This window comes from Xiphias gladius, chromosome 8 (assembly GCF_016859285.1).
Source record: "Xiphias gladius isolate SHS-SW01 ecotype Sanya breed wild chromosome 8, ASM1685928v1, whole genome shotgun sequence".
Lineage (NCBI taxonomy): Eukaryota > Metazoa > Chordata > Actinopteri > Istiophoriformes > Xiphiidae > Xiphias > Xiphias gladius.
Genome location: NC_053407.1, coordinates 25,672,880 through 25,689,761, shown reverse-complemented (window position 1 = coordinate 25,689,761; position 16,882 = coordinate 25,672,880). Strand labels below are relative to the sequence as shown.

General features: G+C 40.9%; 1 protein-coding gene across 5 annotated transcripts in view; it reads right to left on the bottom strand.

Moving 5' to 3' along the window:
* Nucleotides 1-16,882, bottom strand: part of pik3c2a (phosphatidylinositol-4-phosphate 3-kinase, catalytic subunit type 2 alpha) — a 47,195-nt gene that overhangs the window by 12,703 nt on the left and 17,610 nt on the right. For all 5 annotated transcript variants that reach the window (XM_040132594.1, XM_040132596.1, XM_040132595.1 and 2 more), the window contains 12 exons: nucleotides 15,140-15,300; nucleotides 9,173-9,293; nucleotides 7,624-7,735; nucleotides 7,286-7,365; nucleotides 6,734-6,797; nucleotides 5,940-6,086; nucleotides 5,811-5,844; nucleotides 5,156-5,396; nucleotides 2,620-2,742; nucleotides 2,284-2,451; nucleotides 1,448-1,565; nucleotides 740-882 (listed from right to left, as the gene is read on the bottom strand). In XM_040132594.1, the coding sequence (XP_039988528.1) occupies nucleotides 740-882; nucleotides 1,448-1,565; nucleotides 2,284-2,451; nucleotides 2,620-2,742; nucleotides 5,156-5,396; nucleotides 5,811-5,844; nucleotides 5,940-6,086; nucleotides 6,734-6,797; nucleotides 7,286-7,365; nucleotides 7,624-7,735; nucleotides 9,173-9,293; nucleotides 15,140-15,300 (1,512 nt within the window). The remainder of the gene's footprint in view (nucleotides 1-739; nucleotides 883-1,447; nucleotides 1,566-2,283; nucleotides 2,452-2,619; nucleotides 2,743-5,155; nucleotides 5,397-5,810; nucleotides 5,845-5,939; nucleotides 6,087-6,733; nucleotides 6,798-7,285; nucleotides 7,366-7,623; nucleotides 7,736-9,172; nucleotides 9,294-15,139; nucleotides 15,301-16,882) is intronic.

Here is a 16,882-nt window from a genome sequence, read left to right as displayed (position 1 = left end):
ACGAGAGCATTTAGCTGGCCCCGGAGCAGCTGGAAGAGAAAAGACACACTGGAGCAGACAACACACAGGCGTTTATGGGGAACTGTGGCTGGCAAAGTCAGTGGCATCTTTTAAAATCTCCGCTTAAATCTAGTAAGTCCAACGGATTTTGGGAGGTCTGAGAGAAAGCCAAAAACCTGTCTGCTGAAGGGGATAAATTCAACTAGAAATCCTGTTTCGGTGCATGTTGTTTAGAACTCCCATAAAAGTAAGTAGTGCAAGTCTACAAAAAGTCAAACTCTATTCAGACAAGTCAAACACTATTACAAACTCAGTGATGTTGTGTTTCACACATGGCCCTATGCTCATTAGCCTACATGACAGAATGCTGAAGGAATATATCAATATCAGGCTTTGTTGCATTTGCTTTCATGCAGATACGCATTTCAGTCGCAATTCGAGAAGTCATTCCACTATCCAGCAGCTAGTTCAAGCCTCCTGGGTTTGTGCGAGAAGTGCGTCTGTTTTGCACATCAAGACCACCTCTCTGGTGATATAAACTAATGCCAGAGCTTTTATTTGAAATCCTTCCTGCAAACCAAATTTCCCTTAAATACTCTTAGAACTGAAGTGACAAAAACAGCAGAAAAAGGCTGACACATTAATTGTTAGAAGTGTTTATGATATTTACTCTCAGAACCAAGTTTTTGTATTGCAATCGGCCCATTATAGTTTTAAAACATGAGGGAGATTTCCATACCCGAAATTGGAAGCTCGGCTGCAGATTTTCTCCAGTTTGCGACGGAGGTCTGGGTCCAGCTCCTCCAGAGTGTGGGGTTCCGGGCTGGGGGCTTCCTTGGGTCCCACATATAAAACATCCACTGCTGTCTTGGGGAAGTCCACCTGACAGTAACGCAAATACCAAAGTTTGGATCAGTTTATTCCACTGAAGTAACTTTGTTTCAAGAAGACATGTTTCTTCACAATTACCCTTTGTTCTTTCATATGTGTAAGAAAATGGCAGAGAATAAAAGCCAGAAAACTAGAATAAAAAACAAAACACAAGGTTGTTGATGTTACAGTTTCACAAGAACTTAATTAAAACCACAGTACTATTGTTTCCACTACTAAAGCTACCACTTCTATTACCACTAGTACAATGATCACTATTACTTGTAATACTTTTACCATGACTGTAATGGCTGCTACTAATTATACATCTGTGATGACTAGAACTATCACACTATGACTGCCTCAATTACACCTGTATTACTACACAAAAACTGTCTCTTAGTTTCTCCCTACTACGTAGATCACTATAAGCACTATAACAAAATCTATAAATACTACTCTGACAATTAAATTCTAGTACAATCACTACTATTAATGCACCATACCTACTAACAGTACCAAAACCACTGCAAGTACTAAAGCTACCATGACAGGTGCTGCTAACACCACTACCAACCTGCAGTATAATTCTCTCTGTGGGCATCCTCTTGCGGCTGCCTGCAGAGCCAGCAGCAGCAGCAGCTCCCTGGGCAGATGTCCACAGACATAGCAGCCTGCTGCCCCTGGCAAGCACCCTGAAAAACACAGTCAGCAATAAAAGAACAACAACAAAACCCAAAACAATCAGGGTGAGCGAACAGCATTCCTTACACTGTAGCAAGGATGTAAACGCTCCTGATCTTTCAATTATTTGCTATTGCTACAGTATGTGTTTCACATGCTTCGAGGATATTGTTCATTCCTGGTTTCATTGATGGATTACCGAACAGGCCTACCGGGCACAGGCCCAGGGGCTCAAGAAGTCAGGGGGCCAATGGGCCAGAGCAGGTGTATGGACAGACTGTTAGTAATTCTTCTTTCAAAGTCAAAGAGCTCAATGAAAAGCCACAAAATGGACCACAAAGACATGCATAAAACACTGCCAAACAGGAGGCAGTACGACCCCAAACAGAGGCAAAATGACGAAACGGAGACGCAAAAAACCCGAAAAGAGAAGCAAGACGACTACAAACAATGCGACTTGCGTCTCTTTCAGTCTCGGGTCCGATATAGGAGGGATGGGGGGCCTTTTATCCGTCTGTGCCCAGGGGACCATTTTCTCATAATCCGTCCATGCCTGGTTTATTATTATTATTTTTCAACTTATGTAGGTTGAAAGAGTACAAGTTCCTCTACAGTTTGCTTTGTGTGGAGAAAAAACTGATGAAAATCTTAAATGATGTGAATGTACAAAACAGGTAAAATACACAAAGACATGAATCCAGCCACTACCAGCTGTTCCTCCCTCCTCACCGTCTGAAGTCAAACAGCGGCATAGAGACTTTGCCCAGCTGCTCTGGAGCTTTCCTCTGTTTGTTGGAGTCTGGGGAGCCGCCGGCATTCTGGTTCAGCACCCCGAACAGAGTCAGGCTCAGTATGGACTCCAGTGGGAGAACAGCTACTGCTATGGGGAAGTTGATCCTTGGAGAGACAAGGACAGTGTCAGCCGCATGGAAGGACAGTGCAAATAGCACATTGTTCTTGTTGTTAGAGAATAATTTCAAACAGTAAACAAATGGAATAGAGCGACGAAAGGAAAGGAAAGGAAAGGACACGCAAGAAAGGAAAGAGGACAAGGCAGTTACTCACAGTTCATCCCATTTGACATGGTAGAAGAAGCTTTTGTATGTGCCCACTCTCTTGGACTGGACTGGTTTAAACAGGTTCTTGCCATTGTGGGTGAGGGAGCACATCAGGAAGTACTTCTCATAGCTGAAACACAGCACGAACCAACACAATAAATATTGCCTCAGTTTTTATTGAACTTTAATTAGGCACAAACTACAGCTTATTAAAAGTTCTATAGCGCAGGGTTATTACATTTGCTGTCGGTAGATTGCTACAATACAGCCATAAAAAGATACTGTACATAAAGCACGGTGACACTTGAGTTGTTTTTTAATCCAGAATACGTTAAACATGCTTGTCTATATTAGCAATATCCTGTGTCATAGTTTTGCAGTTAAGTACGGTATATGTCCACCTGGGAGCAACTGGGAGCTGAGTGTTTTGCTCAAGGGCAACTCCTTGGGACTAGTATTATTCATGCTCTCAACACCCACACAAGTGTTTTCAGTTATTCTGATTAGAACTCAGTGATTCTCAGGTTGATTTTTACCCAGGGAAGCTACTGTGTATCTGCCCACAGAGACCTGAGAAGAGGTCTAATCAGGCAACACGAGTGAAAACGCCTGTGCAGGAGGACCATGGCTGTGAGGGGCTTGAAGACTATAGAGTATTCCAGCTCTCCTTTACAGCTGCACAGCTGCACAAATTCACCCCTGAAGCTTTTTTTGGACAACCACAGTCTAATCTGAAGGACACTCAGCAGTTGGGGCTTCAGTGAAAGTAATGATGGACAAGGGCAATCACTGATCAGTCAAATTCCACAACTAAATTTGTCCTGCCAGTGCGGCGATCGAACCGGCAACCTTCCTGTCATAGGTTTGCTTCTCAACCACTCCCACAATTAGGGTAGAGCCATGCTGAGAATCGCCTGAGGTCACCAAACTCCACGTGCTAATAGATTTTTTTTTTTTTTTTTTACAGCAAACATTTGGATTTATTATAAAGAGGAAAAGCACAGGTGGAACTAATTACATTAACAATTCCTCATTTCTATTGAAGAGTTCCAGTAAGTCTGTCAGTGAGCCATCATACACAACCGAAGGGCCCTGGAACGAGCACATTTAAAAGGAATGGCATCTACGGAGGCTCCAGATGGATGACACACTAGCCGCAACACTGCCAAACACTCAGACTTCAATAAAGGAGCATTACAGTAATACCGTAACACAACGGACATGCCTAGCTACATGTCTGGGCTGGGAAATACTGCCCTCACTGTGTCCCTCTGGCCTTGGGTTGTGAGGAGCTAAATATTTTTGGAGGTGTCCTTGGAATGACTGTCACTACAGCAATGTTTGGTGCTGGCTTAAAATAGCTGCTGGAAGAGGCTGTGCTGCAGTAAATAGGCCTGTTATTAAGCAGTTCCCCTCTTTACAAAGGCCTCACTGGGCGACCACAAAATTACCATGGAAAGAAAGCACTGCAGCAATTCTCAAGACAGCTTTTAAAACCGCCTCCATCTCAGTCAGTATTACAGTTCTTACGTATTTTTGTTTCAAAGTGCTAAATTTTTTCAAGCTCTCAATCTGTCTTGGTCAGAATTCACCCTGATTTATATACTGATCGTGCCTCAGGAATAAAACATCAAACTCCCAAAAATTTATAGCTGAGGACTACTCTTCAGTGATGACAATTGGTGTACTGATCCTGGTCCCTGATGCATGACAGAGCTGGGAAACGGAAAAAATTGGCTTAGCTCTTTTCCAGACACATGCAGGAGATGAAGTCAGGTGAAACTGGACACTGGCATGGAAAAATAAGACGTGGGGAGCAACACTGGTGCCGTTTGTTTAGTAGAAGAAAACAAAACTATCTGGTGTGACAGCAGAGCCTGTGAGACTGTCCACTGTTAATGTAGTGTTACCAAAAAAAAAACTCCTTGGTCCTAGTTTACCACTAAATTGTTATAATACAAGCTTATTGTAGAGACAAACCGTGTTGTCTGATTATCATGTTATGGTTGCTTGTGAATTTTTAACTTTTTCTTCTATTGTGCTCACTGTATATACTTGGCAAATAAAGTGATTATAATTCTGACCTGTCTTCCACTGCCTTCTGTCATCATCTATGACCTTCTTGTACATAAGTACAATTAAGTGAAATGTGGATGGCACTAATAATACTGAGTAAAGAGGCTGTTCATACAAGAACAAATTTATGAATAGGTTTACATTATCCTAGAGCGGAGGATAGAGTACTTCAAATACGAGCAATTTCACAGAAAGTCTGGACAAGATTCTGGGCACTGTGTCAAAGATGCAATGAAATATTGTCATCGCAGCCTCTGGTATCATAAAATATAATGATGTGTGCTAGCTTTGAATACTAGCATAGTGCATCACAATCCCCCCCAAAATAACTTTAAAACAAAAATGTCGTTTACATAGGTGTACTACACAAATGTTCTCATTATATAGGAAACAATGATTTATTTCAGAGCCTTTTTTTTTTTTTTTTTTTAAATTGAATTACAAAGCACTGTCTTCTGACTGCTTACCTGCTGACCCAGTTGGCCGGGATGCCATGCAAGGCAAACAGGGTGAACTGTAGGTGGTCTGTGGTGCCGGAAGCTTCTCTGCTGCTCCTCGCCTCCACAGCTTGCTCGTCCGCAGCCTGGGGCAACGGAGGCAAGCTGACGGAGGCGGAGGGAGGACAGAAGGAGCGCAAATAGAGCTTGCCCAGGTCATAGACGGCCTGCGTTAGCAGGGACATGCTCTCCTCCACGGGACTGGCGTGACCTGTCAGGATCAGGTAAGGATCAGTGTAAGGTCACAGAGATATAATCGCAATAGTTGGGAGTTCAAACACTAATTATAAGATGTATACTTGCATTGGAACAAATCCCAGAAGAAAAAGAAAATTAACATTAGACACTCAAAATCTGTCTGAAATATATCTTTACAACACAGTGACATACACACTGCCATTTTTATAAGCTGTCCATGATGGTTTTATGGCCATTGGTTGATACATTTGAATACTGCCAGTACATTTTTTCTTTTTTTCCATTGGATAGAAGGACATATGGCCAAAATATTCAAACTCTTTTTGACGACAACTCTGTATATATTCTGTATTGTATGGGGCAACAAGCAAAGTCTAGCTGAATGAGGAGGAAGTTGAGTGCAACTGGGTGTATGTACATAACTTACCATTTGTTGATTGGCCTGAAGATGTGGACCCCATCTACAAGGCAAAACATGCTGGTCTTAGGAAGACATCCTTATACCAATGTATAAATGAGTGAGTGTATGTGCATACAGTATGTAGCAAGAGCCCACCTTTGGTGAGCGTGTCCTGGGTAAATTGACAGAGTGTCGCAGCCTTTTGATGGCCTCTGTAATGGCTTGGGTCTCCACCTCATCCAGAGCACAGCACAGGTTCTTCACAGTCTGCACCACCCGGTCCACTGTCTTATATTGGGTACTCTGAATACAGAGATGGAGCAAGGTGGTAAAGCATGTGTATGACAAACTGATGACTCTTCACAAACCAGCCTGTTGTGAAAGTGATATCCTCCTGATGTGTACTTTCGTTTCAGTCTGTCAACAGTCAAACCTATTGTTTAGCTCAAGAACAACACATCAGGAGGCGTCTGGGGGGGGGTTCAATTGCTCCACAGCAAACCAAACTGGCTGAAAAACAGATGTGCCATTTCTAGAAAGCCTGCCTTCCCAGAATGTCCTAGTTTACTAACATGTGAAGTACTGGAATCAACACTATTCCCTTATGAGGTTTGAATCTGAATTTGTATTTATATGTAGCATCAGAGATGGGATCTATAGGCTACATGAATCCCAAATCGCGAGGCAGCTACACAACATTGCATTTTAAAATTAGTAGGGTGCAGATACCGTGGACATATGACTAGCTGGTCTACACATATAAGTTAATATTAACAGTGCATAGAAAACTCCCTAAGGGACAGACAAACAGTTTGCAGAATAATGGCAAATTTCCACACTCGTCTTGATTGTTTTATGTTTTCTAAAATACAGACCTGGAAATCATCAAAATCATTTTCCATCGTTTTTCCTCACTTCCCAAACCTGCACAGTGTGTGCACAATGTGTACCTCATTTTGTAGGCAGATGTTGACTTGATTGTGATAGCCTTCCAAATAGTCAGCCAGGCCCTGTCTGCAAGAAGACACAGAGTGAGAGATTAGTGAGGAATGGGTAATGAGAGGAGGACTTTGATTACTTTTGCTTCATTATCACTGCTAATCAGATCAGGGCAGAACATAAAAAGTTTACTTTAGTTAAAAACAACCTAAGACTGCCATTAAGTCTTTAAAATATTTTAGTATAATAAAAATTACAAAAAACCCAAGCTGTGTATGTAATTTAGAGACAGCACAGAGAGAGAGAGAGAGTAGGACCAAGATCTTCTGGAAATCATTAAGTCAGATTATATTAGAAGAAGAAGAAGACAACTTCCAGAAGATTCCTTATTAATTGATTCTGCATCAATCCTGCAAACTAAACAAGAACTGCACATTTATAAGAAACTAGTTAACGATTTTGAAGAGCAGAATTTCTTCACTAGCAAAAAAAAAAAAAAAAAACTTCAGATCTGAAACTACGTTCTTCCATATATTTTCAAAATCAGTGCAGGACCCTCATACCTGGTGACATTCTCCTTAAAAGGCCTCTCCACCTGGCCCAGGTGCTTCTCTAAGTCTATTGTAGAGTTGTCATCTTCCGCCTGACAAAAAAAAAAAAATTAAAAAAAAATAAAGATTTACCAACCCTCCATATAAGCTGCTCTGCGTGAGATCACTATAAATTGTTGAGATCATCATTTCACCAAACGACGATGACGTGTTGTCAGTTTCCAGCAGTGGGACAAAAGTTTAAACTGATTCTTAGTGGCACAACTTCAAAATGTATTATGTCACAGTTCAGTAAAAATCTCCTGTTAAGTTCATATGAGCTCATATGTTAGCGTGATATAGTGACTTACACTGCGTGCCAAGTCTCTTCTCATGGTGGAGTGAGAGAGTAGTTGTAATGTGATCTCGTTCTCCCACTTCCTGCAGTTCTGGACGTACTCATGGCTGCCTAGACTGTGTTTACTGTGGCACAGGGCAACAGAGAGGCAAGGTTATGAAAATCACACTATTCGGTATGTTAAGGATAATAACAAGCAGCTATTGAAAAAAACGGAAGAACACAGAGACTAATAACTCCTTCGGCAGATAGGATTGTGTTATTTTTCTTAACTGAGTTCAGAGTGGATTATCCATCGTAGACCATTGATACTTACCAGAAATGTAAAATTATATTTGTTTGGTCTATAATTTTGGGCAGTTCACTGTGTACATGGGAAAATTGATATTGCCATTTTATTTGTTTATTTTTGTCACTAATTTTGTCTGGGAATGGGATTAGGCTGCCCTGTCAGGACTGTGTAGTGTAGAAAAAGGACAGGCACCCTTTGGCTAATCAGAATCAAAGCTTTTCTATGACCATGCTATAATACAGTGATAATACCAATAACCGGTGTCCAAATGTAACTTTTGGGCTGATGTTTGGTTCCGATTTGATTGTTATCACAGTCAGAGAGAGTTTACATTATGAGGGGAAAAAAGGCAAAAGCATGTATACGAGGCATTAGAGGCATTAGTTTGCTACTGTTTCAACAAGTTGTCCCGGGCATGGCTGGGGACTCTCACTAAGTTATATTGTAGAATAAATATTGCCAACATGTGGGATTTGGCAGATGGTACACAGCTTCAGGCCTCAACCTAAAAGTGCTGTCTTTACTGTGATTACAGGTGAAGCAATGATGTAATTGTTGAAAGAATGAAAGCATTCATAATAATACACCAGCTCTGGGTGCTTTTGCAGAGTTTGAAAGTTTTCCTCAAAGCAGCAGAGAACAAATAAAAAAATAAAAAAAAAAATAAAAAAAGGAAAAGAGATCTCTAACTGTCTCCATAGCTACTACAGGAATTGAAAAATAAATAAATAAATGTATGTTACTATAGTTTATGAGTATTCTCAGTATAGCTAGTATAATGTTGCAAAGATAAGTCCCAGTGTATGAATACATAGCATTCATCTGTTCAGCAGTCATAATCACAACAGATTAAATATGCAACTTTAACCATTTGGGTGTACTGGGCCTTTAAGACTTGGTATGGTGATAACCATTCCCATGTATCCCAGATTAGAGGGATAAGAGTGGTGGAGGAGGGCGCAGGGCAAGATATAGAAACATCCGTCAGTCCTTTTTGTAAAATATTTTGAGGGGATGCCAAGATAAGAGTGATAGAGAAAAAGATAGAGCGGGGGAAGAGAGACACTAAGAAAGAGAGGAGGAGGGAGAGACAGACGAAAGAGAAGGAGGCTTAAGAAAACAAAATTAAATGAAACCGATACCAAACCCTACACATTAATAACAAAAATGCCAACTCAGCCTGGAAAAAGTTGTTTCTTCCAATTGCTAAGGCTAATGGTTTTGGAAATATGAATCTTTTGCAACATAACGTGTTTTCGTGTATACTCACTTCTGCAGCACCTCCTCCTGGCCACAGACTTTGAGCAGGTGGCTGGAGAAGTCAACCTGGTCCAGGTCATCATGGACCCAGCAGAGAGTCTGGCTGATCAACAGCTCCACTGGAGAACTCACTGAGGCAGACAGGGAGGGACGGAGGTTGATCAGGGATATTGATGGAGAGAAAGGGAACAACATGAGAGCGATAGGGGGGAGGGGCAGTGAAAGTCAAAAAGCCAGAAAGAAGGAAGGGATCAGTGGTTAGTGAAAAACAGGTCGAGAGGAAGAAGAGAAGGATGGAAAGGGAAGAAAGGGAAAGATGGAAGAGAGCAAAAATGCGAGAAGATGTAATGAGAATGAATTCTAAAATTCTTTTAAACCAAAAAGACTAGCTTCCTGCTACGCAAAACTTCCTGTATCCCAGCTACAGCACACTAAAATCAAGTGAGAAGCAACGTGATACAAGGTGTATCAACAAGAAACGGCTTTGTTGTGGTTCATCAAGGCACATCCTACACCATATTCCAATATATTTAACATCAGACCTACACATGTATGAAGCACATTAGAGGGGTCAGAGGTCAAGGGGTTACAATTTACTCATTTAGGTGAGAGTCTAAGTCAAAATGACTATGAAGAGTCTCGGTACCTGTTAACAGACATATATTTGCTACTACGGGTACCGAACTCTAGACCTTACAGATATTGGAATTTCTCTCTAACAGCAAACCATCCTGCCATATTTTGAACGTCTCTAGTTTCATTTTAAATCAAAACTGTTCTCAAATCAAAGGAATAACGCTGCGCGCTGTGTTGTGGAATGATATTAAGTGGGGAGGATTTGGGGTCAGCTCAAGATGTTTGTGTATGCTTCGATATCTGATGTGTCCAGCCAAGACAAGACTGGGTGGAGAGTGTAACCTGACACAAGGCAGATTATTCTGCTGTTTAGCTGCTTCTCCGGAGGCTTAAGCACACTCGTAACCTTGCCTATACACAAACACTGGCAGACAGATACAAAGACAGATACAGACTCGTCACATACAGACACAACTCAGCTTTGGACTGAGCACACACACTCAGGTTACTTAATAGACGTTCACAGAGACACACAGGGAGGGAGACCACCCATAGCTCCAGCAATAACAGACCTCCACCCTTCAAAGGAATGATGCGTCTTTTCCTACGGCTTTGACCAGTAGCCGTAGCTTCTCGGCCCAGAGTGCCTGTGTGGCACTGGTGGTCGCCGGGGTTATACATGCACTGGAGTGTTTTGTAACAAAGCAATTAGAAAGGGCAGGCCTCGTTTTGCGATGTGGTAAGGGAATTCCCAGCCAAGCATTTTTGAGGGCACCAAAAAAAGAGGAGACCCCCATATGAGAGCCCCCCGTGTTGGCGGGGTCACATATGGGTAAAAATATCGATGGCTGACTCTCTCTCTCACACACACACACACACACACACACACACACACACACACACACACACACACACACGTTTCTAAGGACCACTAGAGTAAAATGGGATGGTAAATAAAGTTACCACCATAACTCTTCAGTATCTAGCATAATAGTTCACTTTTGATACAGGTTTCAGGTCCAATCCCTGTCTTGTAAGATCGAGATAGGAGGGCTGGTGAAAAGTTAGAATAAAGCTAGGAGTCATTCAACACTTGTTAAATCCACAGAACCGGCATTGTAAAGATGTAAACGAGGAATGATTTAATTCCTCCATGACTCAGAGAACACATAGATTTCTGCTTCAGTAACTGCTCCAACTGTCAGACACAGATTCAGAGACAAAAGGAGACACGTAGCGGCTACTGGAAAACCGTAATTACTGTGGAAGCTAAAGAACTATGTTACAGTATAACAGTGTAGCAGATAATGGAAGAGTTTAAGTCTAAAGTGCATGCAAATTCATGATTCAGGCATACTGTAATATCTTCAGTGGCTCCTCTATATTAAGAAATTATGTCACGAATTCCTATATTTTTTCAGTTTGGCCCCAATGTCATACTACGCGGACGCAAACAAATACGCATGTTGTCTTTGACAAGTAACAGGAAAATCTCAAGACCAACTATAATAAGATACATCACGCTTTAATCATTTAACTTCAATTTACAGCCTGATCCAATTAGGACAATCAGTGCAATTTATTAGGCTCATTATATTTATTTCATGCCAATAAGTGTAATTTTTGTTAACACAATCATTTTATTTATTTATCGCCAGAGCACAGCACAAGTTAGAAATGTGCAGGCCTCCTGCACTAACGTCACGAGAAACAGTTCAGACAGAGTGAATGCATATGTACGATGTAGGTGAATGTAGACTGAACCGTGTTGCTGCCTTGCACCAACTGTGTGCATGTGCATTAGTATCCCTCTTCATCAGTGTAACCATGTCACATTGCTGCACATTTATAGTACGGTGAGAATGATAAGATTCTGGGGGGAATATGGAGTTCTTGTCTTTATGTGTTAAATGTGAAATGAGAAAGCTGGTGTTCCCTCCTCCCCAACACCCTCTTAGACGCAGACAGTAACCTGAGCCAAACTCCCAGTGTTTCCTGTCTTTCGCAGTACAACCCATTTTCTTAATCTGTCTTTATTTCATTTTCTTTCTCTGCACCTTTGCCACCTTCTTTTTCCATAAATCTCCTTATTCAGGTTCTCTCTTTATAAATTGTCCCTCCGTTTTTCTCTCTTCTCTTTCAAAGTATTCATTAGGCTAATTATATAAACCTACATCATTCTTTACTCAGATTTTTTTCATTGTTCCTTTGCTCATAATTACACAAGACGATCAGCAAGAAGCCAACAAGATTTTGCAATACTGAGTAAAAGTTACACAATATAGAGATAGCAGATAACAGTCAGAGAGGAGGAAAATAAATAGAGGTAAATGAGAGAAGATAGAGGGATAATAGAAGTTGGGTGTTAGGATAGTTGTGGCAGTTGTGTGGCAGGATAAAAAGCAAAAGCAAGACAGAGAGAGACATGAAAAATGAGAAAAAGGAGGGGAATGCAAAAGAGAAGTACCCGCCCTGTCCTCTATTTCTCTTTATCCATCTTTCAAAGCTTTGAGTAGAACTGAGGCCTCAAATCAAAGAGTCTTCCAGTCCACTTGATGTACTAACCAAAACATCTCTTCTCAGGATCATTTAATCTATTGGGCCTTTTCTGCTTTCAGTTTTTAACAGTTCCTTATCTAATGGTTGTGTTCCAGATTATTTCAAAACTGAGTGTGTACAACCGCTTTTAAAATGAAAACCTGGACCCCATCCTCCCCTCCCCCAGAACTACAGACCAATCTCCAAGCTTCCTTTTATTTCAAACATTTTAGAAAATCGGTGTGCCTGCAATTGCTTTTAACAGCAGAAAACACTAACATTTGGGAAAATTTCAATCCGGCTCCACAAACATCATAGCATTGAGACCGCCCTTCTGAGGGTGACTAATGACCTAATGGCTGCTGATGACGGGATGTGCTCAGTCCTTGTTCTTCTCGACCTTACTGCCTTTGATATTGTCGATTACAGCATCCTGTTAGACAGGCTGACGCACTATGTAGGAATATCTGGCACAGCCTTAGAATGGTTCTCTTCATACCCGTCAAATAGGAGGTTCTCTGTCTCCACTCATTGCCACATGTCATCTTTTGCTCCTGTTAAGTATGGTCTCCGACAGGGGTCAGTTTTGGGACCAATTTTATTTCCTTGTACATGCTTTTCCCTTGGACAAATTATTAATAGACATGGTATTTCCTTTCATTGCTATGCTGATGACACACGGATGTACCTGCCGGCTAGAGCCAATGATCCTGGAGGGCGGAGTTTGCTACACGACTGCCTTTGTGATGTCAAAAGCTGAATGGCACAAAGTTGTCTGCAACTTAACTCAAGTAAACCAGAGATTGTTGCAATTGGTTCCCAGCACATGGCTAAAAAAATCCCGACATCTACGAGTCCCCTGTTGGAGGTTTTTAGTAGCACACAACAAAACTAGTGCAGTCTTGTTTTCATCATCTAAGAAACATCTCCAAAATATGATCTATTTTATCATCAGAGACTATTTATATGCCTTTATCTCCTCAGGCCTTGATTACTGCAACAGCCTCTTCACTTGCCTCAACCAAAAATCTATTTATAGTCTCCAGACTGTACAGAACTCAGCCACCAGACTTTTAACAAGATCCCAGAGAAGAAACCACATGATACCTTTTTTAGCCTCCTTGCACTGGCTCCCAGTATGTTTTAGAATTGATTTTAAGATCTTACTATTAACTTTCTCCATCTTATATATTTGACCTCTTAGTTGCATATGAACCAGTATGTAGCCTGAGACCCTCAGTCAGAGGTCTTTTACTTGTTCCCAAGGCAAGGCTGGAAACTAGAGGGGACAGAGCATTTGCATTCAGAGACCCAAAACTCTAGAACAGCAGAATCAGTGACTTCTTTTAACTCCCTCCTTAAAACATACTTTATTCGAAGAGCTTTTCCGGATTTTACTTTCACTGCCCATATTACTTAATTCTTCTAGATTTTTGTTATTTTGTATTTATTTGTATTTTATTGATTTTATTAATTTTTATTGACTGCCCTTTTTGCTGGTGACACAGTATTCTTTCTTACTATAATTGTCTCTATGATCTGCTTGCTTTAACTCTGTTGCCTTGTATGACCTGCTTGTTTTAATTTGCTGCTCTGTGTGAAGCACTTTCTAACATGGGTTTAGAAAAGTGCTCTACAAATAAAGATTATTATTATTATTATTATTATCATCATTGTTCCTGAAAGTAGATTCGTGTCCAACCACAGGGATCTTAACACCAACTAAGTGGGTTAACGAAGCTACTGACAACATAGGAGGTCAACCAGGAAAAAACGAAGTAGACATCATACTAGGAAAAAAGGAAGTATACCTAGGAGCTGACCCGGGGCACTGGGATTAATAGGAGGCGAAAGAGCTGAAGCAGGAAAGACGTGGTAAACTTGGAGTCAACGCAGGAAGCTAGGAAAGTACAATTAGGATGTAGAACGAGGAAAGTAGTAAATATACTTCCTATAGGTTGTTGCTGTTGAACTGGGCTATTTAGAGGGGTGACTGGGTCAATAGGACAGTCTGTTACATACACACACAGTGTTAAGGACTTGTCTATGCATATAAATACACACACACACACACACACACACACACACACACACACACACACACACACACACACACACACACACACACACACACACACACAAAAACACACTAAAACACATACTGATGACAGACGTACTAACATAGACTCAGATAAACACAAACACATGCTGACACACACAGTGGCCCAATGCTGGTCCTCAGGGACCCAGACAGTGGTGAACTTGGTCACACAGTTGGGATAATATGTCCAACCAAAAAAGCCCCCGGGTTGGCTGATAGCCTCCAGTGTGCTTGGCGTCACATCCCAAAAGACATGTCAGTCACAGCGCTTGTCGTTTTGTGTGTGTATAGTGAGGGGTTAGCCAACAGTTTCCTAAACACCCAGGGAAGGAAACCAAAAATCTTAGTGGGCCCTTGGAAAAAAGGAAAACGCCAGTCCCTTTTGCCTAACATGGCTTCTCCGCGGTGAGGGGACAAACCTTTATTTGTGTGGAAAAGGAACGTAGTGTACTTCCCACGACAAAAAAAAAAATGAAAAGAAAAAGAAAAAATGAAGTGGGGAGGGGGTGAAGAGTTTGGCAGCTGTGAATGTCGTTTCCTCCTTCAGAGCTCTCCTATCTGCAATCAGAGCTGGTCATTCTCAAAGGCAAAGGCGGTAAAAGGTTTCTTTTTTGGCTGGCTTTAAAGCAATTGTGTACCATCTGTACAGAGGATTTTCTGCACTTCCTAACACCAGAACATTCTTGTAATTATATTAAAAATTAAAATACAAAATGCTGAAAAAGATGTTGACTAGAGACATTTTTGTCCATAGATGCTTACCGTCACAGGTGAAGGTTACCGGCTGCTGAGATTCAGAGATTTCAATAGAAACCTTGACAGAACAGCTATTGTCACCTCCACCATCTCTCTGGGCAATTACAGGGCTGAGCACGAAGCCGGGGTTGGTGGACATGTCACCATGAGGGAATTTGGAACGCAGGCTGGTGGGGGAAAACAAAAAACAAAACAAAAAAAAAAAAAAAAAAAAAAAAATCACAACAGAAACAGAGTCAACACTTTTTTTCGCCCCATATTTTGGTCTATTTGGCCGTTACACACATATGAGGTGCAGCCTGGGCCAGGCAGTGTATATGGATCAGATTGCTTGGATTAGAGGAAAACAGGAAAACTGTAAGGAGGGGCGAAAAAGAGGAGGAAGAGCAAATCTGAATAGAACTGGTGTGTCCAGTATATGCACACCGCGATTGTATACTAAATTATCTGAACTGTACTATTTCTATCCTGTTCTACCAAGCTAAAATGGCCCCATTCACATGATGAAATTGCTATGAAAATATTTTTAAAAATGTTTTCATTACACTCTTGTGAGATGTCCAATTCCTTGTAACTGCAAGCTATGTAGATTGTGTGTTGGCTGATAAGTATGCAGGTAAGTTGCTGGGTAAGCAGCGGGCGCTGGCTCTGTTATCATAATTAAAGTGGATTCTCAGAGCCCAGCTTCATCATCATTCCACCCAAACTAACTACTGGACTGTGAAAGTCCAGTACAGCCTCAGGAAACAAACAGAACTGAAAAACATGCAATTATGTCTATATATGCATGAAAATTTGTAAGTATGCATTTACACACACACAAATATGCAAACAAATGCTCTTTTGCTAAAATGCAACAGCTGCACATGTAGTGCATGTGGATGTTCAGCACATGTAAAATTATAGAAATTTTTAGTCTGTAATTGTTTTGTTTTTTTGTTTTGTATATCATAAAACAATCTCACCCAAAACCACAATACAACACAAATGATTGAACTAAGTACCAGGCACTTACTGTATACCTAATTAAAATTTTAGCTTAAATACACCTGTATCTGGTAGGACCAAAAACTGATTAGTCAATTTCCTGCTGAATGTGAGTTTGAGAGTGAGTTAAATGTTTCATAATCTAAAAAAAAAAACATGATTAAACCTGCAATAACTGATTTTTATGGGCAGCAGAAACAAGTTTCAAATATGACACTGACATATCATCACCTTTGAAGTTGATGTGACAAACCTGTTAGTGAACAGTTGCTTACTTACAGATCCAGCAGTTACAGGGCAACATTATCATTCATTTGGAGTCATGTCTTTGGCTACTTGATGCATGCAAGTCCAGTATTAACTCTCTTTTTTAGCTAGTCACTAATTGTGTCTGTCTACCGTTCGGTGCTGAGCAGGTTTTTAGAGGTTCATTACATGAAAACAGCTGCCTGCTGTGGCTGAAAACGACGCCATGAGAGCAGTGGGACTGAACGATAACTGCAAAGTTGCGGGCTGGACGCCTAAACACTGCGCTGGAACTCACCATAAAGCTCTGTAAAGTCTGTAAAGTAATTTTCTGTAGGTTCATCACTACAAGTGATCTCTTTCACCTTATTTTCACATTTCAATTTGATGCATTGTGATTATAAAAATACAGATTAAAGCTGCTTTAATGTAAAAATGTTACAAAGCACCCAAACAAGCATTGAAGGTCAATAATAGTCAACTGAAGGCCTTTAGTTTCATGCCAACAGGAAGGGT